The 24595-nt window shown below is 41.8% G+C and overlaps 1 protein-coding gene across 1 annotated transcript in view; it reads right to left on the minus strand.

Annotated features, from left to right (window-relative positions):
* The window catches only part of TRPC3 (transient receptor potential cation channel subfamily C member 3), a 280070-nt gene that overhangs the window by 100187 nt on the left and 155288 nt on the right, over positions 1-24595 (minus strand). Inside the window, exon 3 of the mRNA XM_077476842.1 lies at positions 14189-14368. Within this exon, the coding sequence (XP_077332968.1) occupies positions 14189-14368 (180 nt within the window). The remainder of the gene's footprint in view (positions 1-14188; positions 14369-24595) is intronic.

Consider the following 24595-nt stretch of genomic DNA (forward strand, 5'->3'; position numbering starts at 1 on the left):
ATATAATTGATAGATAGCACAATTTACACAGCACTTTGCGTAATGTAAATTCCCCACATGTGTATATACTATATACATACTAAGGACAGTTTAGGTAGGATCCAATTAACCTACCAGCATGTTTTTGGAGTGTAGGAGGAAACCTACTCAAGCACAGGGAGAACATGCAAAATCCATGCATATGTTGTCTTGACCGAAATTCTAAGGCCGCGTACACACGCGCGGACTGTTCGCCCAACTTTGTCCGTCCAACAGTTTCGGCAAACAGTCCGCTCAAACTTAGCATGGACGGACATGGCCACACACGACGGACGAACAGTTTGCTGAAACCGTGCGCGATGACGTGAACGGCACGCACGACGGGACGAAAAATACGACGTCCTATACACTGCATTATAGCTTTCGGCGTGAAAATCCTTTCTGAGCATGCGCGCAACTTTGTTTGACGAACAAGCCTACACACGAGCGGACTGTTCGCTGAAACAAGGTTTCAGCGGACAGTTTTACGGAATTTCCGAAAAACCTTGTCCGTCCAACTGTCCGCTGAAACTGTCCGCTGAAAGCCCACACACGAGCGGACTGTCCGCCCAAACACTGTTCAGCAGACAAAGTTGGGCGAACAGTCCGCGCGTGTGTACGCGGCCTAACTGAAGATGATAGTGCTGCAAGGCAGAACAGCCAATCAATATGCCACCAGATATTTAGAAACAGTTCACAATGCAAAAAATTAGGCTTACATACACTTTAAATGATTCCCTTCCTAAGCACTATCTAGCGGAGAGGATCTTGGAGACATTTTGGCCATTTCTATAACATTTGATGCTCCAGAACATTTGTTTGGAAGGTTTGTTCTTTATCATTCCTTTACACACACACACACTATCAAAGCAATACAAGTGACATTCAAATCCATTGTATTCTTTGTAAAATTCTCATAATGCCTGCGTTATAATATGAACTATACATATGGTGCAGCTATAGAAACGTTGGAATACAGTATATCTCTATAATATGATTCATTTTATTTTTATATGAGCCAAACTGTGATCTGTGTCCTGCAGCAGTAATGTTTGTTATTATAGCATCAATTTATTTATTAGCGTTGTTTTCCCACGTTTTTTTCCTTTACAAACATCTGTTTGGAATTCTCAAACTCTCACATATTAAGAATATCTTGTGGTTTTGTGTTGTGTTTTTCTGTTACTCAACAAAGAAAGCCTATCTGGAATATTTAAAGAACTTGTGTGATCTTACTTACGTATTAAATACCGAACCTTCTGTTTCAGATAAAAAAAAAAACTCAGAACACCAAATATTTAATAGTTTTGAATTCTCAGGGCTTAAAGTGTATATCCAGCCAAAAACGTTTGCTTACTTACAGTATGGAACAATTAGAACCCCTGTTGGGTTGTTACTGTTATAAAACAATAGTTAGTACAGTGCAATAATAAAAAAGGAAAAAAGTCCAATCCACATGGGTAGGGGCTCCTACGTCCAGACAGATGGAAAAAAGCAAGATCCCTCGTGAAGGAAAATATAGTGTATTCTTCCACTAATAAATGAGTGACAGTGGTGTAGTGGTTAGCACTCTCACCTAGCAATAAAAAGGGTCGCCGGTTTGAATCCCAACCACAATACTACCTGCCTGGAGTTTGCATGTTCTACCTGTGCCTGCGTGGGTTTCCTCCAGGTACTGCGGTTTCCTCCCACACTCCAAAAACACGCAGGTAGGTTAATAGGCTTCTGTCTAAAAATTGGCCCTAGTATATGAATGGGGACCTTGGATTGTGGGCTCCTTGAGGGTGGGGACTGATGTGAGTGTGCAATGTACAGGGATAGGGGCAATTGTAGACACTTACTCAGGTTGAACTGGATGGACTGGTGTCTTACTAACTATGAAACTATGAATATCCTCCACCACATGAGCCAAAATGTGCTTACCAGATAAGGTGGACTGCTGTTTAACAGAAGGTCATAAACACATTTATCCCCCCAGGGATGATGGTAAAATTAAGCGCGGCTTGAGAAATCCTTGATCCGGCAGGATAGGACACCAATACAACAGTGAGGTTCAGCAAATATAAGCCTCCAGACTGGCAATGATAAGCGGTGTGGTAATACAGCCGTCCCAGATGGGTATAGAAAGATAGAAGGACACGCTCTAAGTGTACTTCGGAAAGTTTATTGGGAAATAAAAAGCATAAAGAGTCAGCACTCAAATGCGCAAACAATATCAACAATGATCAACCGCACAATCCGCGAATCAAGTGCGTAGCACCTAGAGATGGTAGCGGGTGACATCCATGCAACAAGCCCCTCACCTGTCCCTCGCTGACGAAGTCATGTTGGGACGTAACGCCACATACGGAGTACACTTAGAGCGTGTCCTTCTATCTTTCTATACTCATCTGGGACAGCTATATTACCACACCACTTATCATCGGGTGGTCGTTTGCTTGCAAATGCCCTGACCTGCATGCTTTGGCCAATCACAGCGTGCTCTGCTGTGAGAACCATGATTGAACAAAGGCAGGGTGCCTTTACCCAATCATGGCCCAGGGGACTAAGTCCAGGCCCCACACTATATAAGGCTGCTTACACGGTGGATGTATATAGTGTTATTATTGCGAGAACGTTAGCTAGAGGCAGGTTAGTATATATTTACAGTATAAATATATATACTGAGCAAACTTCTAAACACAACACTTTTGTGTTTGCCCCTTTTTATCATGAGCTGAACTTAAAGATCTATGACTTTTTCTATGTACACAAAAGGCCTATTTCTCTCAAATATTGTTCACAAATCTGTCTAAATCTGTGTTAGTGAGCACTTCTCCTTTGCCAAGATAATCCATCCACCTCACAGGTGTGACATATCAAGATGGTGATTAGGCAACATGATTATTTCACAGGTGTGTCTTAGGCTGGCCTTAATATAAAAACTCTAAAATGTGCAGTTTTACTGTATTGGGGGGATTGGGGGGGGGGCTCCGAAAACCAGTCAGTATCTGGTGTGACCACAATTTGCCTCACGCAGTGCAGCACAACGGCGCTATTTTTAGCGGCATTTTACCGCCGGATTTGCGATGCATTTCGCCCGCTAACGCCCGAGAAAGGGTTAAAACCACCAGCAATACGCCGCAATAGCGGTGTTTTGCCGGCGGTATTACAGTGCTGCCCCATTGATTTCAATGGGGAGCAGTGGTGGAGGAGCGGTAAACACACCGCTCCTTCACTGCTCCAAAGAAGCTGCAGGCAGGACTTTTCCCTGACGTCCTGCCAGCGCACTGCTGTAGTGTGAAAGCTCTCGGGCTTTCACACTACAGACAATGGTGCAGCTTTTTTAGGGTGGATTGCAGGCGCTATTTTTAATGCTATAGCGCTTGCAAAATGCCCTGGTGTGAAAGGGGTCTAATGCAACTTAAAAGGTGAAACTAATATATGAGATAGACTCGTTACAAGCAAAGCAAGATAGCTCAAGCCGTGATTTGTCATAATTGTGATGATTATGGCTTACAGCTCATGAAAACCTCAAATCCACAATCTCAGAAAATTTTAATATTACAAGCAATCAATAAAACAATAAAACAAGGATTGTACATAGAACAATATCGGACCTCTGAAAAGTATAAGCATGCATATGCACTCAGTACTTAGTTTGAGCCCCTTTTGCAGCAATTACTGCCTCAATGCGGCGTGGCATGTAAGCTATCAGCCTGTGGCACTGCTGAGGTGTTATGGAAGACCAGGATGCTTCAATAGCGGCCTTCAGCTCTTCTGCATTGTTCGGTCTCTTGTCTCTCATCTTTCTCTTGGCAATGCCCCATAGATTCTCTATGGGGTTCAGATCACGCGAGTTTGCTGGCCAATCAAGCACAGTAATCCAATGGCCATTGAACCAGGTTTTGGTGCTTTTGGCAGTGCGGGCAGGTGCCAAGTCCTGCTGGAAAATGAAGTCAGCATCCCCATAGAGCTCGTCTGTGCAAGGAAGCATGAAGTGTTCCAAAATCTCCTGGTAGACGGCTGAGTTGACCCTGGACTTAATGAAGCACAGTGTACCAACACATGGCTCCCCAAATCAACACAGACTGTGGAAACTTCACACTGGAGCATTTTGTAGTGTGTGCCTCTCCATTCTTCCTCCATACTCTGGGTCCTTGGTTTCCAAATGAGATGCAAAATTTGCTCTCATCAGAAAAGAGGACTTTGGACCACTAAGCAGCAGACCAGGTCTGTTTTTTGCCATTTTGGAAGACACCAGGGTAAGATTTGGAATCTAATATATAATAATTTTTTACAGCAAACCAAAAACCTCTGAAGAAGATCCCAGTGTTAGGGGTTAAATCATGTCAGAATTGTCTATGCACAGTTGCATGTAATATATCAAGTGTTATAAACAATTTTGTGTTTGCATCTTGTGTATGAATTTCAATAGTCCTTGTTGCCAGAGTATCCCAATTGTTATATCTTAACTGTCATGTTTACATCATATACTTATGCGATTAAAAATCTTTTATCATTAATTGTTTGTTAATCATCAAATATTGCTGCCTAAAAACCCCATTGGGGGAATCTTCCCATATTGTATAATTCGGGGTGAGCAGCACCTTTTCCTCTCAACATATGTGCCTTTCCTTTTTGACAAGAGTAATACGACATTTGAAGCCCATGTCCAGAATCCATCTGTGTGTGGTGGCTCTTGATGCACTGACTCCAGCCTCAGTCCACTCCTTGTGAAAGTCCCTAACACTTTTGAATGGACTTTTCCTGCCAATCCCCTCCAGGCTGTGGTCATCCCTGCTCTTTGACCTTTTTCTTCCACACTTTTCCCTTCCACATAACTTTCTATTAATGTGCTTTGATACAACACTTTGGAAACATCCAACTTCTTTTGCAATTACCTTTTGAGGCTTTCCCTCCTTATGAAGGGTGTCAATGATGGTTTTCTGCACAACTGTCAGGTCAGCAGTCTTTCCCATGATAGTGATTCCTACTGAACCAGACTGAGAGACAATTTAAAGGTTCGGGAACCCTTTGCAGGTGTTATGACTTAATTAGCTGATTCGAGTTGTATACTTTGAGCCTAGAATATTGCACCTTTTCACAATATCCTAATTCCCTGAGATTGTGGATTTGGGGTTTTCATGAGCTGTAAAACATCACAATTATGACAAATCACGGCTTGAACTATCTTGCTTTGTTATGTAATGAGTCTATCTCATATATTAATTTCACCTTTTATGTTGCAATAATAAAATAAATGAACTTTTGCACGATATTCCCCTTTTTTTGAGTGTCACCTGTATTGGCAAGAATTGGAACATGCTGTTGTATACGCCGATCCAGAGCATCCCAAACATGCTCAATGGGTGACATATCCGGGGAGTATGCTGGAAATGCAAGAGCTGGGATATTTTCAGCTTCCAGGAATTGTGCAAAATCCTTGCAACATGGGGCCATGCATTATCATACTTTAACATGCGTTGTTGGTCATGGATGAATGGTACAACAATAGGCCTCAGGATCTCATCACGGTATCTCTGTGTATTCAAAATGTCATCAAACAAAATGCACCTGTGTTCGTTGTCCATAGCATATGCCTGGCAATACCATAACCCCACTGCCACCATGGGCCACTTTATCCACAATGTTGACATCAGCAAACCGCTCACCCACACGACGCCATACATGCTGTCTGCCATCTGCCCTGTACAGTGAAAAGAAGGATTCATCCGTGAAGAGTACACTTCTCCAAAGTGCCAGTTGCCATCGAATGTGAGCATATGCCCACTCAGGTTGATTACAATGAGAAACTGCAGTCAGGTCGAGACCCCGATGAGGATGATGAGCATGCAGATGAGCTTCCCTGAGATGGTTTCTGACAGTTTGTGCAGAAATTCTTTGGTTATGCAAACCAATTATTGCAGCAGCTGTCCGGGTGACTGGTCTCAGATGATCTTGGAGGTGAAGATGCTGGATGTGGAGGTCCTGGGCTGGTGTAGTTACACCTGGCCTGCGGTTGTGAGGCCGGTTGAATGTACTGCCAAACTCTCTGAAACGCCTTTGGAGACGGCTTATGGTAGAGAAATTAACATTCAATTCAAGAGCAATTTTAGAGTGGCCTTTTATTGAAGCCAGCCTAAGGCACACACGTGCAATAATCATGCTGTCTAATCAGCATCTTGATATGCCCCACCTGTGAGGAGGATGGATTATCTCGGCAAAGGAGAAGTGCTCACTAACACAGATTTAGACAGATTTGTGAACAAAGTTTGAGAGAAATAGGCCTTTTGTGTACATAGAAAAAGTCGTAGATCTTTAAGTTCAACTCATGATAAATAAGGGCAAACACAAAAGTGTTGCGTTTATAATTGCGCACTTTCTGAAGCGAACTATGTCATGTCTGGCCCCTCCTCCTTCCCCTCCGCTGTCTTCTGGGAGACACACAGGTCCCAGAAGACAGTAGGGAGCATTCAGAACATGCAACGGGACTCACGTATGCGCAGGAAGAAACCAGACGTGAAGCCAAAAGTCTTAATTTCCTGGTTCCCTTACCAGGAATGATAGTGGCAGCACCCCGTGAGTCCATCCGAAGATCCCTGGACAGGTAAGTGTCCATATATTAAAAGTCAGCAGCTGTAGTTTTTGTAGCTGCTGACTTTTAATTTTTATTCCCAGGTGGAACTCTGCTTTTATTAATTTGTGCGTGGTAAAAGACACACATAGAGTCTTGTAACAAAGGCCTTTTTGTGCTTGTATATACAAGTCTTGTCTATAAAACATGTTTATTGGGACATTTGGTGATCAGAAAAAAACGTTATCGATGTTATTGTTGGACAGGACACTATTTTCACTTCTTATCTGATGCACACACTAGATAGAGCTAGGTTATATATAAGCTTGCTTTTTTTGGAGTACAAGTTTACCTTACCATGTTATTGAGTTCTTAAGATAATGTAACACTTTGATGATTGCTGCCAAAAGACAACCACCTATCATTAGGAATAGAAATCACTAGAAACTAGAAATGTTGTCTAGGGATCTTCCATTCGTAAGAGCATGCTGACCTTATATACCACCCTACATATTATGTACATCTATATACTTGCTGTTGCATAGCACGCCCATTGAGCACCTGTGTGCATTTACCATGTACTAATCTCTATATTGTTATCAAACTAGAGGCCTGGATTTCTGTATAACCAACATAGCCTGTGGCCTAGATGACAGGGCTGCTGGGGTGGTGCACAGCCATCCATACATTCCCTTGTATAATAACAGGTCCAGACTGTCACCTTGTCAGCTTCTTGGGTCCACTTACTGTCCAAAAGAAACTGAGCATTTTTGTCATTGGAATAGTATACTGTGTATTTGAGTAACCCACTCTGGCGCCATACAAAAGCAGGATGCTAGAAAGTGGTAGGCCTAGGAGCCAAGGAATTATACATTTGGCTCTATAGATTTACACAAGCAAACAGATTAACAATCAAAAATGTTTTTGCAAAAATTGGACTTATGGGGTTGGATATCATTGTCCATAACTGTCCTATGGGTGTATGGGTGATACTATCATTCTAATTCATATGTTCTGAAGATGCCCTAAGTCATTTAGGCATTGGTCATCTATTTTTTCCGGAAATATTAGCAGTATATGTCTTTTTCACTGCCAAAGGATTCAAAGTTTGCACTTTTGAGCATCATCCCAGAAGGTTTGTTACATCAGACACTTACATTATTGGTAATACATTTACTCTTTTTAGCATGCAAACTGATGGCCCAGGAATGATTGTCTCCTAGCCCTCTATCATTTCTGCAGTAGAAATGGCTGCTACACATATAAACTAATGCCGCGTACACACGGTCGAACTGTTTGACGTACTTAGTCCGTTGAAACACATTTCAGCGGACAATCCGCTCGTGTGTGGGCTTCAGCTGACTTTTTCAGCGTGCAGTCCGGAGTACTAAGAATTTCGGTTTTTCCAAAAATCTGTCCGTCGTACTTTGGTTTCAGCGGACAATACGGTCGTCAGTATGCTAGTTCGACGGACTAAGAATGGCGCATGCCCAGAAAGGATTTACACGGCGGAAGGGTGCTTTGCTGTGTCTTGGACTTCCTATTTCTAGTCCCGTCGTACGTGCTGTACACGTCATCGCGCAAGCTTTCGACAGACTGTTTGTGTATCCGTGTGTGGTCAAGTCCGTTCAGTGGAAACTACGACGGATTGTCCGTCGGATTGTATGACGGACTAAGCACGCCATACAATCCGCTCGTGTGTACGCGGCATAAGGTTCACAAAAATGTTATCAATGCAGGGTAGGGCACAGAGGCGATTCACTGTAATTCCCTCTTAAGCCACTCTTTTGCCACTAGATCCGATAGCCATAAGTCAAGAGAGGCTCAGAAGTTTGTAGGTTTAAGTGTCAGCCTTGCCCCTGTTAGGAGAGGGGTAACCTAGGTAAGAATATATTAGAAAGCCAGAGAAATTTGTTGGCTAGTTACCACAAGGAAAGTGAATACTAGTTTTCCCTTTGGAGGACAGCATGGACTAACACGTGGGCAGGAAGCCTATTTAGTGTAGTGTCCTCTTAGGGGGAAGCAGGAGGAAGTTAAGAGACTTTGCATTATGGGACTACTAACATCCCCCTGCTTGGGGATGCTGGAATCTGGGACACCCCTCATGTAGGTATGAGCCTCTCATCTCAAATGAAATTTCTTTGCTTCCATTGATTCAGTAAACTAACAAAAGGTATTTCTAGTGTTAACTTTGTTCCTGTAACCCCTAGATCTTCTGGAAACAAAACTTGTGTGAAAGGAGCAATGCAGGATTCATTGGTATAAGGTACCAGTGGAACCAGGACGCCTCCTGCAAATGTCCCCACGGGTAAGAGAGAGTATGCTAGTTCCTCCTGGCAGCCATGTACCCAATGTATGCTGCTGAGGTCACTTCCCCTGTGTCTGAGTGGGAATGGGTTAAAGAGTGGATTTGCTCCCCTGCTACATAATATAAGAAATAAGGCAGCACTCATTTAATAGTACACAAAAGAAAAAAAAGTATCTCAAAATTAATATTATTTAACAAGGAAACTTACTTTACCTGTTCATCTACAATGATTACCTCTTAAATATTTAGCCTTCTCAGAAATAATGTGGTCTTACTAGAATCATTCCAGTAAGTGCAACATTTTCTGAAAAGTGCTAAAATGTTTTCTGATTATGCTTTGAGGAGTGTGGCTCATGAGTGAAGAAGCCTGAACATGGACAATGGACAATCTAATTGTTTTAAACAACAAATTACATTATAAAACCTCAAAATAGCCTCTTAATGTACAATTTTATTTGAATGGAATCAAGGAAAATGCCAGTTCTTTATCATACGCATTAGCTGTTTCCTTGTTTTTAAAGACTAAATCTACAGTATGTACTAGATTTGGATTTGAAATTCAGTGCACATACCTAATATATTAATCCCATCAGATCCACGTTATAGTCGAATGACGGCTACAGCACGGATCTACTTTGCCGGGAGGCCATCAATAGACGGCCTCCCCTATGCACGCTCCCGCGCGCTGTGAGCTCAATGAGATTCGGGTGATCACAGATTATAGTAAGGGGTCAATACCGGCCCCTTACCACGTGATCAGCTGTCAGCCAATGACAGCTGATCACGTGATGTAAACAGAAGATCGGTAATCTTTTTTTTCCTTCTCACGCTGACAGCGTGAGGAGAAAAAAAGCCGATCACAGCTTCTGTTGAAGGGATATCGGTCCCGAAGAGGAAGAGGCGAAGCTGCCTCATCTGTGCCCACAAGTACCGCCTGCCAGTGCCACCTGCCAGTGCCCACAGTGCCACAAATCAGTGCCCACAGTGCCACGAATCAGTGCCCACCAGTACATAAGAGTGCAAGCAATCACCTATCAATGCCCATGAGTGCCACCTATCAATGCCCACCAGTGGTGCAAATCAGTGCAATATCAGTGCCACCTAGCAGCGCTGCCTATCAGTACCACCTACCAGTGCCGATCAGTCCCCATCACTGCCACCCATCATTGCCCATCACTGACACCCATCAGTGCCCATCAGTGCCAACTGTCAGTGTCACCTATCAGTGCCACCTATTAGTGCCCATCAGTGCCAGCCATCAGGGCTTTCCATCAGTGCCACCCATCAGTGCCCACCAATGCCACCTATCAGTGCCCACCAGTGCCACCTCATCAGTGCCCACCAGTGCTGCCTATTAGTGCCCATCAGTGCTGCCTTATCAGTGCCCATCAGTGCTGCCTTATCTCTGTCCATCAGTGCAGCCTATCAGTGCCCATCAGTGTAGCCTCATCAGTGAAGGAGAAAAATTACCTGTTTGCAAAATTTATTAACAAGATATAAAACGGTTTTTAATTTTTTTTAACAAAAATAAAAACCCAGAGGTGATCAAATACCACCAAAAGAAAGCTATATTTGTGCGAAAAAAATTATAGAAAATGTAATTTGGGTACAGTGTTGTATGACTATGCATTGGCTCCCACTGCTGTCAATCAAATTCTGTCATGAGGGAGTTGGGGGTCACGGCCGAGCTGCCCTGTCTGTGTCAAGCCCGTCCGAGTGCCCCCATAGAAAGTGGCTTTCTATGGGGGTCTCACTGAAGAGGTGCACCAGTGGGGGACCCAAGACCACCAGTTGGGGACCCAAGAGCACCAGTGGGGGACCCAAGAAGAGGATCGGGGCTGCTCTATGCGATTATAATACCATTGCACAGAGCAGGTAAGTATAACATGCTTATTATTTTAAGTTAAAAAAAATTAAAGCTTTAGTATAACTTTAAGAATCGCCTTATTTGATGACATAAGGGGGGGACCTTCCATCTAAACATTTCAGCTCTGGTGTACAAAGTTGGAACAGCCATGAAACCTTCAAGCATGACTAGCTGACAATTCTGTCCTAGGGCACATTAGAAACTAGTTTATGGCTCCAGTATATGCAGGTCTTTCAACACTGTAAGCAAGAATAACCCTGGCACTTAACCCCCCCCACCTAAAGCCTAGCACTTGATCCTGAAATGTAACTCTTAACACTTCAATGGATTTGTAAAACACAATCCGTCAGCATCCGTCCGATTTAGAATTTTTGGATTCTCGAATTTTGGATTTTCAAATTTTGATTTATTATGAATTATCAGAATAACGAATACCGCATCTAAACAAATGGAACGTAACAAATTCAAATTTATCTGAAGTTATGAATTTATTCGATGTAACGAATTTCGATCATAACAAATAATCTTAAAAATGAAAAAAACAAAAACAAATGAATGAAACAAAACTTGAAAAAATAATTTCGGCAGTGCACATGTCTATCAGGTGGAGCAAGTCAAAATAATTGAAATGTGGCTTGACTGTGGTTCTTTGCAGTTTGGAATTAGGGTTTGATTTCTATCTGTTTAGCATGCAGAGCACCCAGAGAAGTATGCTTCATGCTCAAGGTATTATGGAACATGCTATTAGTGTCAGTCTTGTGTAGCATTTTCAAACATGGGTGTCTCCTGTGACAGGTATCTCTCACTTTTTTGTAGCATAGCAGCCACATGTAATGGGGCTGTTCTCTTGTAACATTGCAAATCTCTCTTACAACTTAGGCCCCTTTCAAACTGGGGCGTTTTTTTTCTAAAAATAGCGACTGTGTAGCACCTGAAAAAAACAGCCACTTTCACTCCAGTGTGAAAGCCGGTGCGCTGGCAGGACGGTGAAAAAAGTCCTGCTAGCCGCATCTTTGGAGCGGTGAAGGAGCACTGTATTTACCGCTCCTAAACTGCTCCTACCCATTGAAATCAATGGGGCAGCACGGCTATACCGCCGGCAAAGCGCCGCTGCAGCAGGCAGTTTGTGGGCGGTTTTAACCCCTTTTCGCCCGCTAGCCGCATACTGCCGCTAAAACGACGGTAAAGCGCCGCTAAAAATAGCAGCACTTTACCGCCGACGCCCGCACTGCCCCAGTGTGAAAGGGGCCTTATTGGTCTCCCAATGGCAATGATAAAAGAAGCTTTTAATTAAAGTGACACTGTTATTGCTAGAGTTATATAAAATAAAAACTAACTTTGAGCAAACTATTAGCCTAATGTATTTATTTTGATAATGATATCTGTTTTTTTGCTTTGTTTTCCCCTTTCATTCTAGCTGTACTATCATAGGTGTCATTTGTTCTTTGTTAAATTCAATGCTATAACCCTGAAAGCGTTAAATATAGTTAATTAAGTCTAGTCTTGCTATGGATGGGTCTGGAACAGTGATTCTTAAAGAGGAAGTAAACCCTGATGAGTTTACTTCCTCTTTCATTCCCTGCAAAGGCAAAGCATAATGGACTACTATGCATCGCATAGTAGTCCATTATGTGTCACTTACCTGACACAGGAGCCAGCGATGTCACCGCTGTCCCCTGTAGTCCGGCGCATCCATCTTCTTGGTGGGGGTCTCGCTGCTCCGCCGCTGTCATTCGGAGAAGCCGCAATGACGTCACTCCCGCGCATGCGCACGGGAGCCGACACGCGCGGCATGTTCGTCGTTGATGGTGCCACGCTGTCATTCGGCGAAGGCGTGATGACGTCACTCCCGCGCATGTGCACGGGAGCCGTCACTCGTGGCATATCGCCGTTGACCGCGGCACGCACAGTGCGTCTGCATGTGCCGTAGACAGCTGTGCCTGTCTTTCGGCAAATATCTCCTAAACCGTGTAGGTTTAGGAGGTATTTCTTAGACCTACAGGTAAGCCTTAATCTAGGCTTACCTGTAGGTCAAAGTGTGTTGTAAGGGTTTACAACCACTTTAATATGTGTGAGAGATTTGCAGGTGTGCTGTGGGAGTTTTGAAAAATATTTAAAATTGCTACTGTTTTGAAACCTTGAACATGTCGAAAAATGTAATGTTAAATAATGTTGCAAAAGTTAAAAAAGTAACATATATAAAAACTCAGTCTCTGTCAGTCTGTCATTCATTGGTTCCTTTCGTAACGTGAGACTTGTGTGAGACCTTGGGAGCACACGATCGCTCTAATTATGTATTTCAGTCAACATTTTTCGAAAGGAGCCTGGATACATTTTGGATCTCAAATCAAGAAGTCATATCCTGCAATCAGTTCAAAAGCATTCAAAGTAATTCTGCCATTTGTGTCTTTGTAGTTTTGTGAGTTTGAATTTTCAGCATTGACTGAAATCAAATCGAAAAAAAAGAGAGACTTCTTAAAGTCGATGATGAAATGCGCACTTGTTTGTCGTCATTGAAGCCTCACTTCAATCTGATTTTCCCTCGAAAGCAGGAACATCCTTCACATTAAATTGAAAATTAACTATACAGGTATATGTAAAAATAAATATGTTCTTCAACTCAAAAATTGTTAAATCTTTTCAGGTGCGCCGTGATTTTTTTTTTATCTTTTTGGTGTGCCACAAGAACGTTTGGAAACACTGGTCTGGAAGATCAAGAACACTGGCAAGAAGTATCCACACAAGTGCCCTCTTGTTCCTTTGGAACACTATATAAGAGCTGAAGTTGCCTAGGGAGGCACAACTGTCCAAATTCTATACTATACTAGACTGATTTAAAATGTTTAAAAAAAAATAATAATTAGCATTTCACAGTCTATACTGTAGATTTTTAGTAAAAAACACTATTTTGTAAAGCAACATTAACCACTGACCTTCTGCCGCAGTTATATTACGGCAGGGTGCCTCTATTGCGTGAATCACCGTACCAGTATGGTGCTCCATGTAATAGACACAGTGGGCACTTTTACCAAAAATATGTAGAAGGATGTTTTGGATATTTATTATAGCAAAAAGTAAAAAATATTGCTTTTTATTCAAAATTGTCAGTCTTTTTTTTGTTTATAGCGCAAAAAATAAAAAACGCAAAGTTGATCAAATACCACCAAAGCTCTATTTGTGGCAAAAAACTACATCAATTTTGTTTGGGTACAACATCATATGACCGTGCAATTGTTAGTTAAATCGATGCAGTGCCATATAGGCAAAAAATGGCCTGGTCATTAAGGGGGTAAATCCTTGTAGGGCTGAAGTAGCTAACTAGATATATTATGTGTCTATTAGTAACTAAATGCTTTCAGAGTCATTATTTGCTTCAGAATCAATTACTTTATGTTGGTTGGATTGACTGAATGATAATATTTTTAAAATGTACACGTACCTTTTTGACTTCATATTTTATAGCCAGCTTAACTCGGCTTAGTGACGGTCTGTGAGAATCCACAGGCTCAGCATCCACATCCCCATTTAGGATTGCCTCCACTTCTTCAGAGTCCCGACACAAGTCAAGGACACCAACCACAAAGTCCTTGCATTGCATAGACAGCTTACGATAGTCATTCTGAAAAGCCACATAAAAACTCAAATTAATGATCAAACAGTATCACGGACAATCTGATATAAATATGTTACAACTCATGTAGAAGAAAACAACAATAATACCCAGCAGTTACCATACCAACTTAAATCACTTCGACTGTTAGCTATTGCCAAAAAGGGCTTTCTCCACTTTGAATGGAGCCCATCAACTTTTGGGCCACCTGGGGCTCTTCGCTGCTGTCATACTTTTACCAGTGTATATTACTAAACATAATCATTTAAAAGGGAGAATTCTCTAATTGATTCCCCATAGGCAATTATTTAAACAATATAGGGACAGTAAGAAAAACCCTCCAATCTTACCAAACTTCATTAAAAACTCAGAAATCATGCTTTAGAAGTTGTTCTTTAAAGTGATTATTAACCCACTATTGTATAAACATGCCATCCCCTCTGTTATATAACACTATAGGGGGTTATTTACAAAAGGCAAATCCACTTTGCACTGCAAGTGCACTTGAAAGTGCAATCGCTCTAAATCTAAGGGGTAGATCTGAAATGAGTGGAAGCTCTGCTGATTTTATCATCCAATTATGTGCAAGCTAAAATGCTGTTTTTCATTTTCCTTGCATGTCCCCCTTTGGATCTAGAGTGACTTTAATTCCAAGTGCACTTGCAGTGCAACGTGGATTTGCCTTTTGTAAATGACCCCTATGTGTCCCTGTGCCTGTGCTGTATAAAACAAATGCAGATTATACCTTATATCAGAGCATCTCCCAGCTCTTACGTGATTCCTCTGCTCTCTCCTCAGCCTGGCTGAGGAGGGGAGGAGAGAGATCCGAGGAGTCATGTGTGCTCCGGGAGATACTCTGATATAAGGTATAATAGACATTGTTTTTATACACACAGGCACAGGGACACATAGCGGGTTATTTACGAAAGGCAAATCCACTTTGCACTGAAAGTACACTTGGAAGTGCAGTTGCTCTCAATCTAAGGGGTAGATCTGAAATGAGTGAAAGCTCTGCTGATCTTATCATCCAATCATGTGCAAGGTAAAATGCTGTTTCTTTATTTTCCTTGCATGTCCCCCTCGGATCTACAGTGACTTTACTTCCAAGTGCACTTTCAAATGCACTTGCAGTGCAAAGTGGATTTTCCTTTAGTAAATAACCCCCATAGCGTTATATAACAGAGGGGATGGCATATTTATACTGTAGAATTTAGAAAAGCAGGAGGGAAGGATCGTGAAATGGACGGAGCTGACAGGCGGGGGGGGGGGGGGGGAGGAGGACAGAGGAGGACACAGGAGAGCAGATAGGATGACGGAGGCACGAAAACTGACCATGGAGTCAGGGATCAGCAGCCATCATAAGCCATGGTCAGTTTACGGGGGGGGGGGGGGGGTGGCATGGCCAGGCAGGATAAGCCTTTCACTGTGCTGTATAACATGCTTTAAGGGAGCACAATCAATTTTCTTTTTTTAGGGTAACAATTGAATCTTCTTTGCTAACCAGATATTTTACATATATGTGCAGTCTATAAAACGAATATCATATCATTTCATCTCCAACACTTTTGGGCAAGTTTTTTTAATTTTATTTACCATGATATATTTGGCCACATGATGTTATTCTACAGAACACTGCTTTTTGATTGTATATAAGAAAACAGCATTAATCCTAGGGTAGTTGTAAAATGTGACGTGTTCCAGTTCATTTACTGTGCATTCCTTTCAGGAATAAAACCTCAGGATCATCCATCAACCAAGACAGATTTTGTCAAGTTTACTAAGCAGTACCAAGCTACATAAAGGGCTTTATAAGATAATTTAATAAATACGGATGAGGCATAACAGGTTGATTCTTAGCTTAAAATAATTCTTATTTTTTTTATTTTTTTTATTTTTTTTTTACAGTGAACAAAAAATATTGTTTTATATTCAAAAAATTTAACTACAGCTTAAAAATAAAAATGTATAGACAAAAACGTGCTATATATAGACACAATTAAAAAAAATCCTCCAAAATAAAGTAAGGTGCCCCCTTAGCAGCTGTCTTGCTATCAGTGTTAGTTTAAAAAAAATTACTGTTATTGCTTGTTCCAAGTAAAATGACAATAAAATTATGATTCTGGTACCAAGTATTGGTTATATTTTTATTTACAACATTGGAAAAAGAGTTTTTTTTTTTGCAAAATGTAACATTTAAAAAAATCCAACAAATTATAAAAAAAAATGTATTTAAAAAAACTAAAATGAAAAAAAACTTTTTTTGCCAGAGCAATTGCAAGGGGGAAGCAAATGTGGGGAAGAAAGACAGCATGTACTATATAAGCCCTGTGTACTTCCATAAAGTTTCTTTGTGTCTATGTAGTACACATAGGGGTTGATTAACTGAAAATAGAGAGTACAAAATCTGGTGTAGCTCTGCATAGAAACCAATCAGCTTCCAGGTTTTTTTTGTTAAAGCTTAAAGAGGAAGTAAACCCTGATGAGTTTACTTCCTCGTTCATTCCCTGCAAAGGTAAAGCATAATGGACTACTATGCATCGCATAGTAGTCCATTATGTGTCACTTACCTGACACAGGAGCCAGCGAAGTCACCACTGTCCCCTGTAATCTGGCGCATCCATCTTCTCGGTGGGTCTCGCTGCTCCGCTGCTGTCATTCGGCGAAGGCGCGATGACGTCACTCCCGCGCATGCGCACGGGAGCCGTCACTCGTGGCATATAGCTGTTGACCGCGGCGCGCACAGTGCGCCTGCATGCGCCGTAGACAGCGGTGCCTGTCTTTCGGCAAATATCTCCTAAACCGTGTAGGTTTAGGAGATATTTCTTGGACCTACATGTAAGCCTTAATCTAGGCTTACCTGTAGGTCAAAGTTGGTTGTAAGGGTTTACAACCACTTTAACTGAATAAGCTAAAGTTAAAAGCTGATTCGGTACAATGCAGAGCTGCTCCGGATATTGCAATCTCCCGTTTGAGTGAATCATCCCCATAGTGTTCACAACTGGCTAAAAACTACTGGTACCATTAAATGCAGCTATAAATAAACTATTGAGGTAGCTACTGCTACATCTTGTTCAGTTAAAGGCCAATGATCCGCATACTGTTGACCTGCTAAAATCGCAAAGGCTTTCTTATGGTATAAATATTTGAATATAAAATCAGGAATGGATACTAACTACCGTAACTAACTAACAATAACAATTATAGCCTTGCCCTGTGCATTCCTTGGTCCTTAAACTGCCTACCCTCTAGGCCCAATGCAACCTCATCTACATGGAGCATGAGAGAGAGGTTACGTAACATAATCTAATCAAGAACAATCATTTTATATGAGCGTGCTGTTGTTCCCAGAAACACAATAAAACCTATGATGAACCAGGCCTCAATGGATTATACAGAACTCTGATTTAAGGTAAACAGAGAAAATGCTTTTAGTAATGCAGTAAAATGTTTCTTCGGCACCACTGGCATTCATGAATTGATGTTACTTGTTGCTTTTGTTAGCTTTTAATTTCATCCTTTAATAAATTAACCATAAAAAAACATTTTTGAACCTAGTAAACTCTTTATATGGTTTAAAAGCAAGCATTTAGTGATTTTTTTGTGTTGAAAAAATATACTTTATTTTATCTTTCTTTACATAGGCTGCCTCGTACTGTGGTAAACTTATTTTTCTGCTTCTGTGACTAGTTGAAAATTGAAAAATCGAATAAACACATATTTGAGATAAAAATATAGAAAATACATATTTTATTGGGCTACATTCCCCCCTGCAGCTCATAAATACACCACATAATATACAGCAGTGTTTCTCAACTCCAGTCCTCAAGGCGCACCAACAGGTCATGTTTTCAGGATTTCCACTATTTTGCACATGTGATTTGATCAGTTTCACTGCCTTAGTAATTACCACAGCTGCTTCTTCTGAGGGAAATCCTTAAACCATGACCTGTTGGTGTGCCCTGAGGACTGGAATTGAGAAACACTGATATACAGGACAATACAATACAGTTCTAGTCATACAAATAAATTACATTCACTTTGTGGTATGATGCCTAATGTGTTATAAAGAGCAAAGTTCCCTGAACCATCACATCATGCATCATTTGGACCCTATTGTGCCACCACAATACCTAGCAGCACAATGTCTGACATGAACTGCCTGAGTTTGACCACTGCCTCACATGTCCCACATGGCACTGCAACAAAACAAACTGTTCAAAAAACATTTCAATAAGCAATAGGTGTGAGGGGTGATAAGGGGGTAGGGCTAGGGGAGTGGGGGAAGAGTTTGCAGGCCCAGAGCTTTATTGAAAGGCAAAGACACATAAGGGAGAGTCGGGAGAAGGGGAAATCTTCTCAGATATTCTCGTCATTCTTAAAGTCCATAAGGGTATACTCTCTGAGCATACTGTGGACCAGTCTTCGACAATTCTCAATAGTCGTCCTCTCAATCTGGTAAATGAGGTGCTTTCTGGCACACTACAAAGAGTCCTTAAAACAATATATTCACATCAGGCACCATCAATGTCTTCCTGTGGAAATGCACCGCATAATAGTTTGTTCAGCACCCCAAAGTGGATGAGAGCTGTTTGTAGCATAAAGTTCTGGTTCCAAGGCCCTCAAGAGGTTTGGTACAAAGGGGCACTTCCAGAAGACATGCAATTGGGGCAGTCCCGGCATCTGCTCAGGTTTCTGGCATGCATGAAAGTCCTCAAATGCAACCCCAAATGGGTCACCATCCATGCCAGATCGTTGTGCCTGTTGGAGGTCTCTCTACAGTTTCATGCAACGAAACTGCCCCCCCAGCTGGGTAGCAATGTCAGGCATGCCTTTACTGCCTTTGTGCAGTTCCTTGATCATGACAGCCTGCTATACTCTGTCCATCATGTAGTACCTGATGAAGTGAAACAATGCCCGGTGTTTGCCTTGGAGGTGTTGCCCCAGTGGGGCCAGGCCTAGGAAAGGTACTGCAACACAGGAAGTCTCTGAGGCTACAGAGTTTGAATTTTTGATTCATTAGACAGTCTCTCCTCCCAAGGCTTCAGGGCCTCACCCTCAGCATTTACAGATGCTGCTCATATTACTAAATAACTTCTAATAATTCCTTTTTTTAATTATTAATCTTTATTAAATTTTCACATTTATACAGACCACATTTTAAAATAACATTACCAGGGTTCAAATACCTCTTTCTTCCCTTCCGAGATCTGAGTTTTAGAGTTCTAGGAAGGGAAGGGGGACATGAAGATACATCCATACATCACATATAATTAGCAAAAAAAAACAAAAGCACATTATCTAAACAGTACCATATCCCCCCTTCTCCTACCATCACTATTTTTGCAATTCCTACGTTTTTCCTATTGTTATAACCCCACCCCTCCCTCCCATCCCTTCTATCAACCCCGCCCCCCCTCCCCTCCCCTCTTATATATATATTTTTGTTTTTTTCCTACAGTATAACATAAATGTGTTATAATAATTCCCGAACCTTTAATGTACCCTACCCTACTCCTTCCCATTACCCATCCCCCCTCCCCTCTTCCCTTTCCTATCATGGTTTAAACTGGGGTATGCATCACTTCTATCCACTCTCGCCAGTTCCTATTAAACTCCTTTAGGTTATTTCGTTTTGCATATACTGCCCTCTCCTTACATAGATAGTCATTTACCGCCCTTGTCCAATCCTCTACTGTAGGGGGTAGCTTTGATTGCCATCTCCTAGCTATCATCCTTCTAGCTTGAAATAAACATCTTAGGATTGCCGTTGTTATTCCCTTCCTTTCTACTTCCTCCTCTCTGTAGCCTAAAATGCACACTATGGGATTTAACTCTATTACCGTCCCAAAAACCCTATTTATTATCTTTACCACTCCTTCCCAGTATCTAAATAATTTGGGACATTTCCAAAGCATGTGCATTAAATTCCCTGACCCCCCACACCTGGGGCAAAAGTCATCTGTTCTCTTACCAAATTTAAATAATTTCTGGGGAGTATAGTATGCTCTATTAATTACCATTAAATGGGAAATCCTCTGAGGAGGAGAGACCGAGACCTTTGGGCATGCCGCTAGGATATTTTTCCACTGTGCTCGTGTTATATTACCTAGGTCCTGCTCCCATTTCCCTTTCTCAACCCTCCCTTTCCTCTCACTATTAATCTGTTCACCCAGCTGGGCATAGAATTTAGATATTAATCCTTTAGTGGGTCCTGCTTGTGCTACTGGGTATAGCAAGGGCATTTCCTCCCATGTTATTAACAGGTTTCCAAACTGGGTCCTTAAAGCATGCCTCACTTGTATATAGGCATAGAATGAATTTTGTGATATCTTAAATTCTCTTTGCAGCTGGTCGAAAGATTTAATACCCTTGCCGCCATATAGATGGCTTAGCCTTACAATGCCACATTTTTCCCAGTCTGCAATTTTTCCAACCCGCCATATTTCCTGTAGCTTCTTATTGTTCCATAGAGGCGTATACTTTGTTATTTCACTATATCCCATTTTTTTTTTAACTGTACCCCATAGCTTTAACATCATTTTTACTGTAGGACATCTACACTGGAATGAGTCCGCTTCCAGGGTCTCGATCAGGGTACTATGTGGGGAGCCTGTTAATACTAATCTCCCATTTGGGGTTCCTCCGTTCTTCTCATCTATCCCCCCTAGCTGTTGTAATTGGGACGCCCAAAAATAGCACTCCGGATAAGGGACCGCGAATCCTCCTTCCTCTCCCGGTAGCTGAAGCATCCGCAATTTCAATCTAGCCTGTCCTCCCCTCCATATTAACTCCCTAAACAGCATCTCGATTTTATCAAACCAACTTTTGTTAATCCATATTGGGGCATTGTGTAATATGTATAAAAGTTGGGGCATCCATATCATTTTTATCAGATTGCATCTGCCAGCGACCGACAGAGGCAATCGTTTCCATATAGCAATTTTTTGTTTAAACTTAGCCAGTAATGGGACTAAGTTATAACTTATATATTGCTTAGGATCCCTTGACAAGGTTACTCCCAGATATTTCAACTTATCCACCATTGGCATTTGGGGGGTTCCCAGGGCCGTTTGCTGACCAATTGGGTCCAAAGGGAGACATTCCGATTTTTCCCAATTTATCTCCAGCCCAGTGAAGCCTCCAAACCTTTGCACCAGTTCCATTGCCCTTGGTAGTGAGTATCTCATATCCCCTAAGAACAATAGGATATCGTCTGCATAAAGTGAGATTTTTTCCTCTCCAGTTTTTCTTACAAAACCGACAATATCCCGGTTTGCTCTAATTGCACATGCCAGGGGCTCTATGGCCAATGCAAAGAGCAGGGGTGATAATGGGCACCCCTGCCTCGTCCCTCTCCCCAACTCTATTTTCCCGGATAACTCGTTATTAATTTTTAGTCTCGCACTAGGTTTGTCATATAGCATCCTAATCCATCTTATAAAGGAAGGACCCAGGCCAAATTTCTCCAAAACTTTCCATATATATCCCCATTCTACGCTATCAAATGCTTTCCTTACATCCAATGCCACCACTGCACCCGGAGTATCGTTATCCATTGGGACCTGCAGGTTCAAAAAGGCTCTTCTAATATTTATACTCGTTGACCTGTTGGCTATAAACCCTGTTTGGTCCATATGGACCAATCTTGCTATGACTCGATTAAGCCTAGTCGCTAATACCTTGGCCAATATCTTTGTATCAGTACACAGGAGAGAGATTGGCCTATACGCTGCAACATCTAAGGCGTCCTTCCCTTCTTTGTACAACAGGGTTATAACCGCCTCCATCATTGATGGGGGCAATTTACCCTCCCCATATGCTCCTCTTAACATCTCCAGAAGTTCAGGAATCAGTATCTCGCCAAAGTTTTTATAGACTTCAATCGGTAGTCCATCCGGCCCAGGCGATTTCTGATTTGGCATACTCGCAACTGCTTCCTGAAAAATGCTTCCATTTGCTCATCCATCCCCACTTTTTGTGCAGTATATAGGTTTTTATAATATCCTTCAAATGCTTGGGAAATACTCCCCGTTTCTGTTATAACCTTTCCCTCAGATATCCTAATCGCCGAGATTGAGGAAGGACCCGAGTTATTCTTCACCAGTTGTGCCAACATTTTTCCCACGCTTTCCCCTTCCGCGAAGGAGGCTTGGCGTTGGAACATATGCTGAATCTCTGCTTTCTTTAGGGCTAATAACCTAAGTTCTTCTTGTTTATCTAACCAGATTTTTTCTTTGCCCTGCGTGGGGTCACTAATAAAATCTCTTTCAGCCTCTGACACTTCTCTCCCTATTTGTACCTCCTGTTCCCTAGATTTTCTGTTTATTTTTGCTATTGATTGGATCATAAGGCCCCTTAAGAAAGCTTTCAGAGTGTCCCACAGGATCCCCGATGTTACTGTACCCCGGTTATTTTTTAGAAATTCTTTTAATTCCCACTGAATTCTCTCAGGGCATTCTTCTGTCTCTTTTTTTATCAGTTCTAGCCAGAGCGGGTTCACTTTCCACAACCTCTGTACCTTACGTTCTCTCATTTTTAATACTGCTGTCACTGGGGAATGATCTGAAATCCCCCTGGGCTGATATTCAACCTTTTCCACCATTTGTAAGGCCAGGTCATTCCCCAGTATCATATCAATCCTGGATAACGTAGTATGTGTGGACGAGTAGCAACTATACTGCCGAACTCCCGGGTTCCCAGTTCTCCATAAATCCCGTAGTCCTACTTCTTCCAGGTACTGTCCCAACCTCCCCTGCCAAGCTGGTTCCGCCAGTGTTTTTTCTGGGAATCTATCAATTTTAATATCCAATACCGTGTTGAAATCCCCTACTATTATTATAGGGACACCATCTATCCCCACTAAAAATTCCTGTAATTTAACAAGCACTTCCATTTTAAATGGTGGAGGGATGTAGATGTTTGCCAGCATACATTCTCTATTTTCAATTAGGCACTGTAAGAAAATGTATCTGCCTTTTTCATCCAGGCTAACCCGTTTGCATACAAAATTCACCCCCGTTTTTACCAAGACACTCACCCCTCTGCTATATGTCGAATAAACAGAGTGATATTGAAATTGATATTTTCTGCTCTGCAGCCGGTATATTGTATCTCTATTTAAATGGGTCTCCTGTATGCAGAGCAACTCTACTCCACATCCCTCCAACAAGGATAGCACAGCTTTTTGTTTCAGCCGCGTCCCCAGACCCCTCACATTCCAGGAGCCTATCTTAATTTTACCATCCTGCATAGCCATAAACAAATATAGAGGAGAAAAAGAAAAAAAAAGAAAAACCTAAGGTAGTAAAGAAAGAGAGCGAAATAACCAGTCTACTGATGACACTATTGAGAACCATTTGTCTCCCAGTACCCACCAACTCCCCTCTAACTTCTTTTATTACCTTATACCACACTCCCCATATATTACTCCCTTGTATAATAACAAATTTATTAGGCGTCACCATTAACTCGTATGTTATGTGTCTTTGAATATACATTATACTGTATGATCGTTTATTACCATTTTCCCCCTTGTGATCAATAAATTTTCCTTGTTTTTTACCACCCCTAGTTTTACCACCCCACAGTTTGTGTCCTTTTTTGCTTTGAATTATTTCCTGTACTACATTTATTAGTGCATACTTATATTTTTTTTTCCCCCCCTTCGACCTCCCCCCTATTTTCCCTACTATACCCACCCCCTCTCCCCCCTTTCTACCTCCCTCCCGCCCCTCCCCCACCTTCCTAGGTGTTACCCTAGGGGCTATTAGTGACCTTATACCACTCTCTTCACAACCTATTTACCACCCTCACCTAGTGCGCTCGCCGTGTATTACCTCCCTCCCACCCCCCTCCCATACAGACACAGACAGCACACACCCAAAAAAAAAAAAAAAAAACACACATACTTCATCCCCCCCTCTCCTTCTATCTTCCCATCCCACTCAGTACTAGAAACCCCAGCAACTACAACTTTTCTTTATTTTCTTCTATCCATTTTTCCACTTCTATCGGGGAACTAAAAACCTGAGTATGCCCTAGTGCATTAATCCGTAACTTTGCAGGATAAAGCAGAGCATACGGCACCCTGAGCTTCTGTAACCTGCGTTTCACCTGGAGGAACTCTACCCTTTTTCTCTGAAGTTCTGGGGAAAAATCAGAATATAACGAAATTCTAACACCCTTATACAATACATTCCCCATTTCCCTTGCCTTCCGTAATAATACCACTTTATC

The sequence above is a fragment of the Lithobates pipiens genome, unplaced genomic scaffold (assembly GCF_037356315.1).
Source record: "Lithobates pipiens isolate NorthernLeopardFrog02 unplaced genomic scaffold, aLitPip1_a1.2 Scaffold_13, whole genome shotgun sequence".
NCBI classification, from domain to species: domain Eukaryota; kingdom Metazoa; phylum Chordata; class Amphibia; order Anura; family Ranidae; genus Lithobates; species Lithobates pipiens.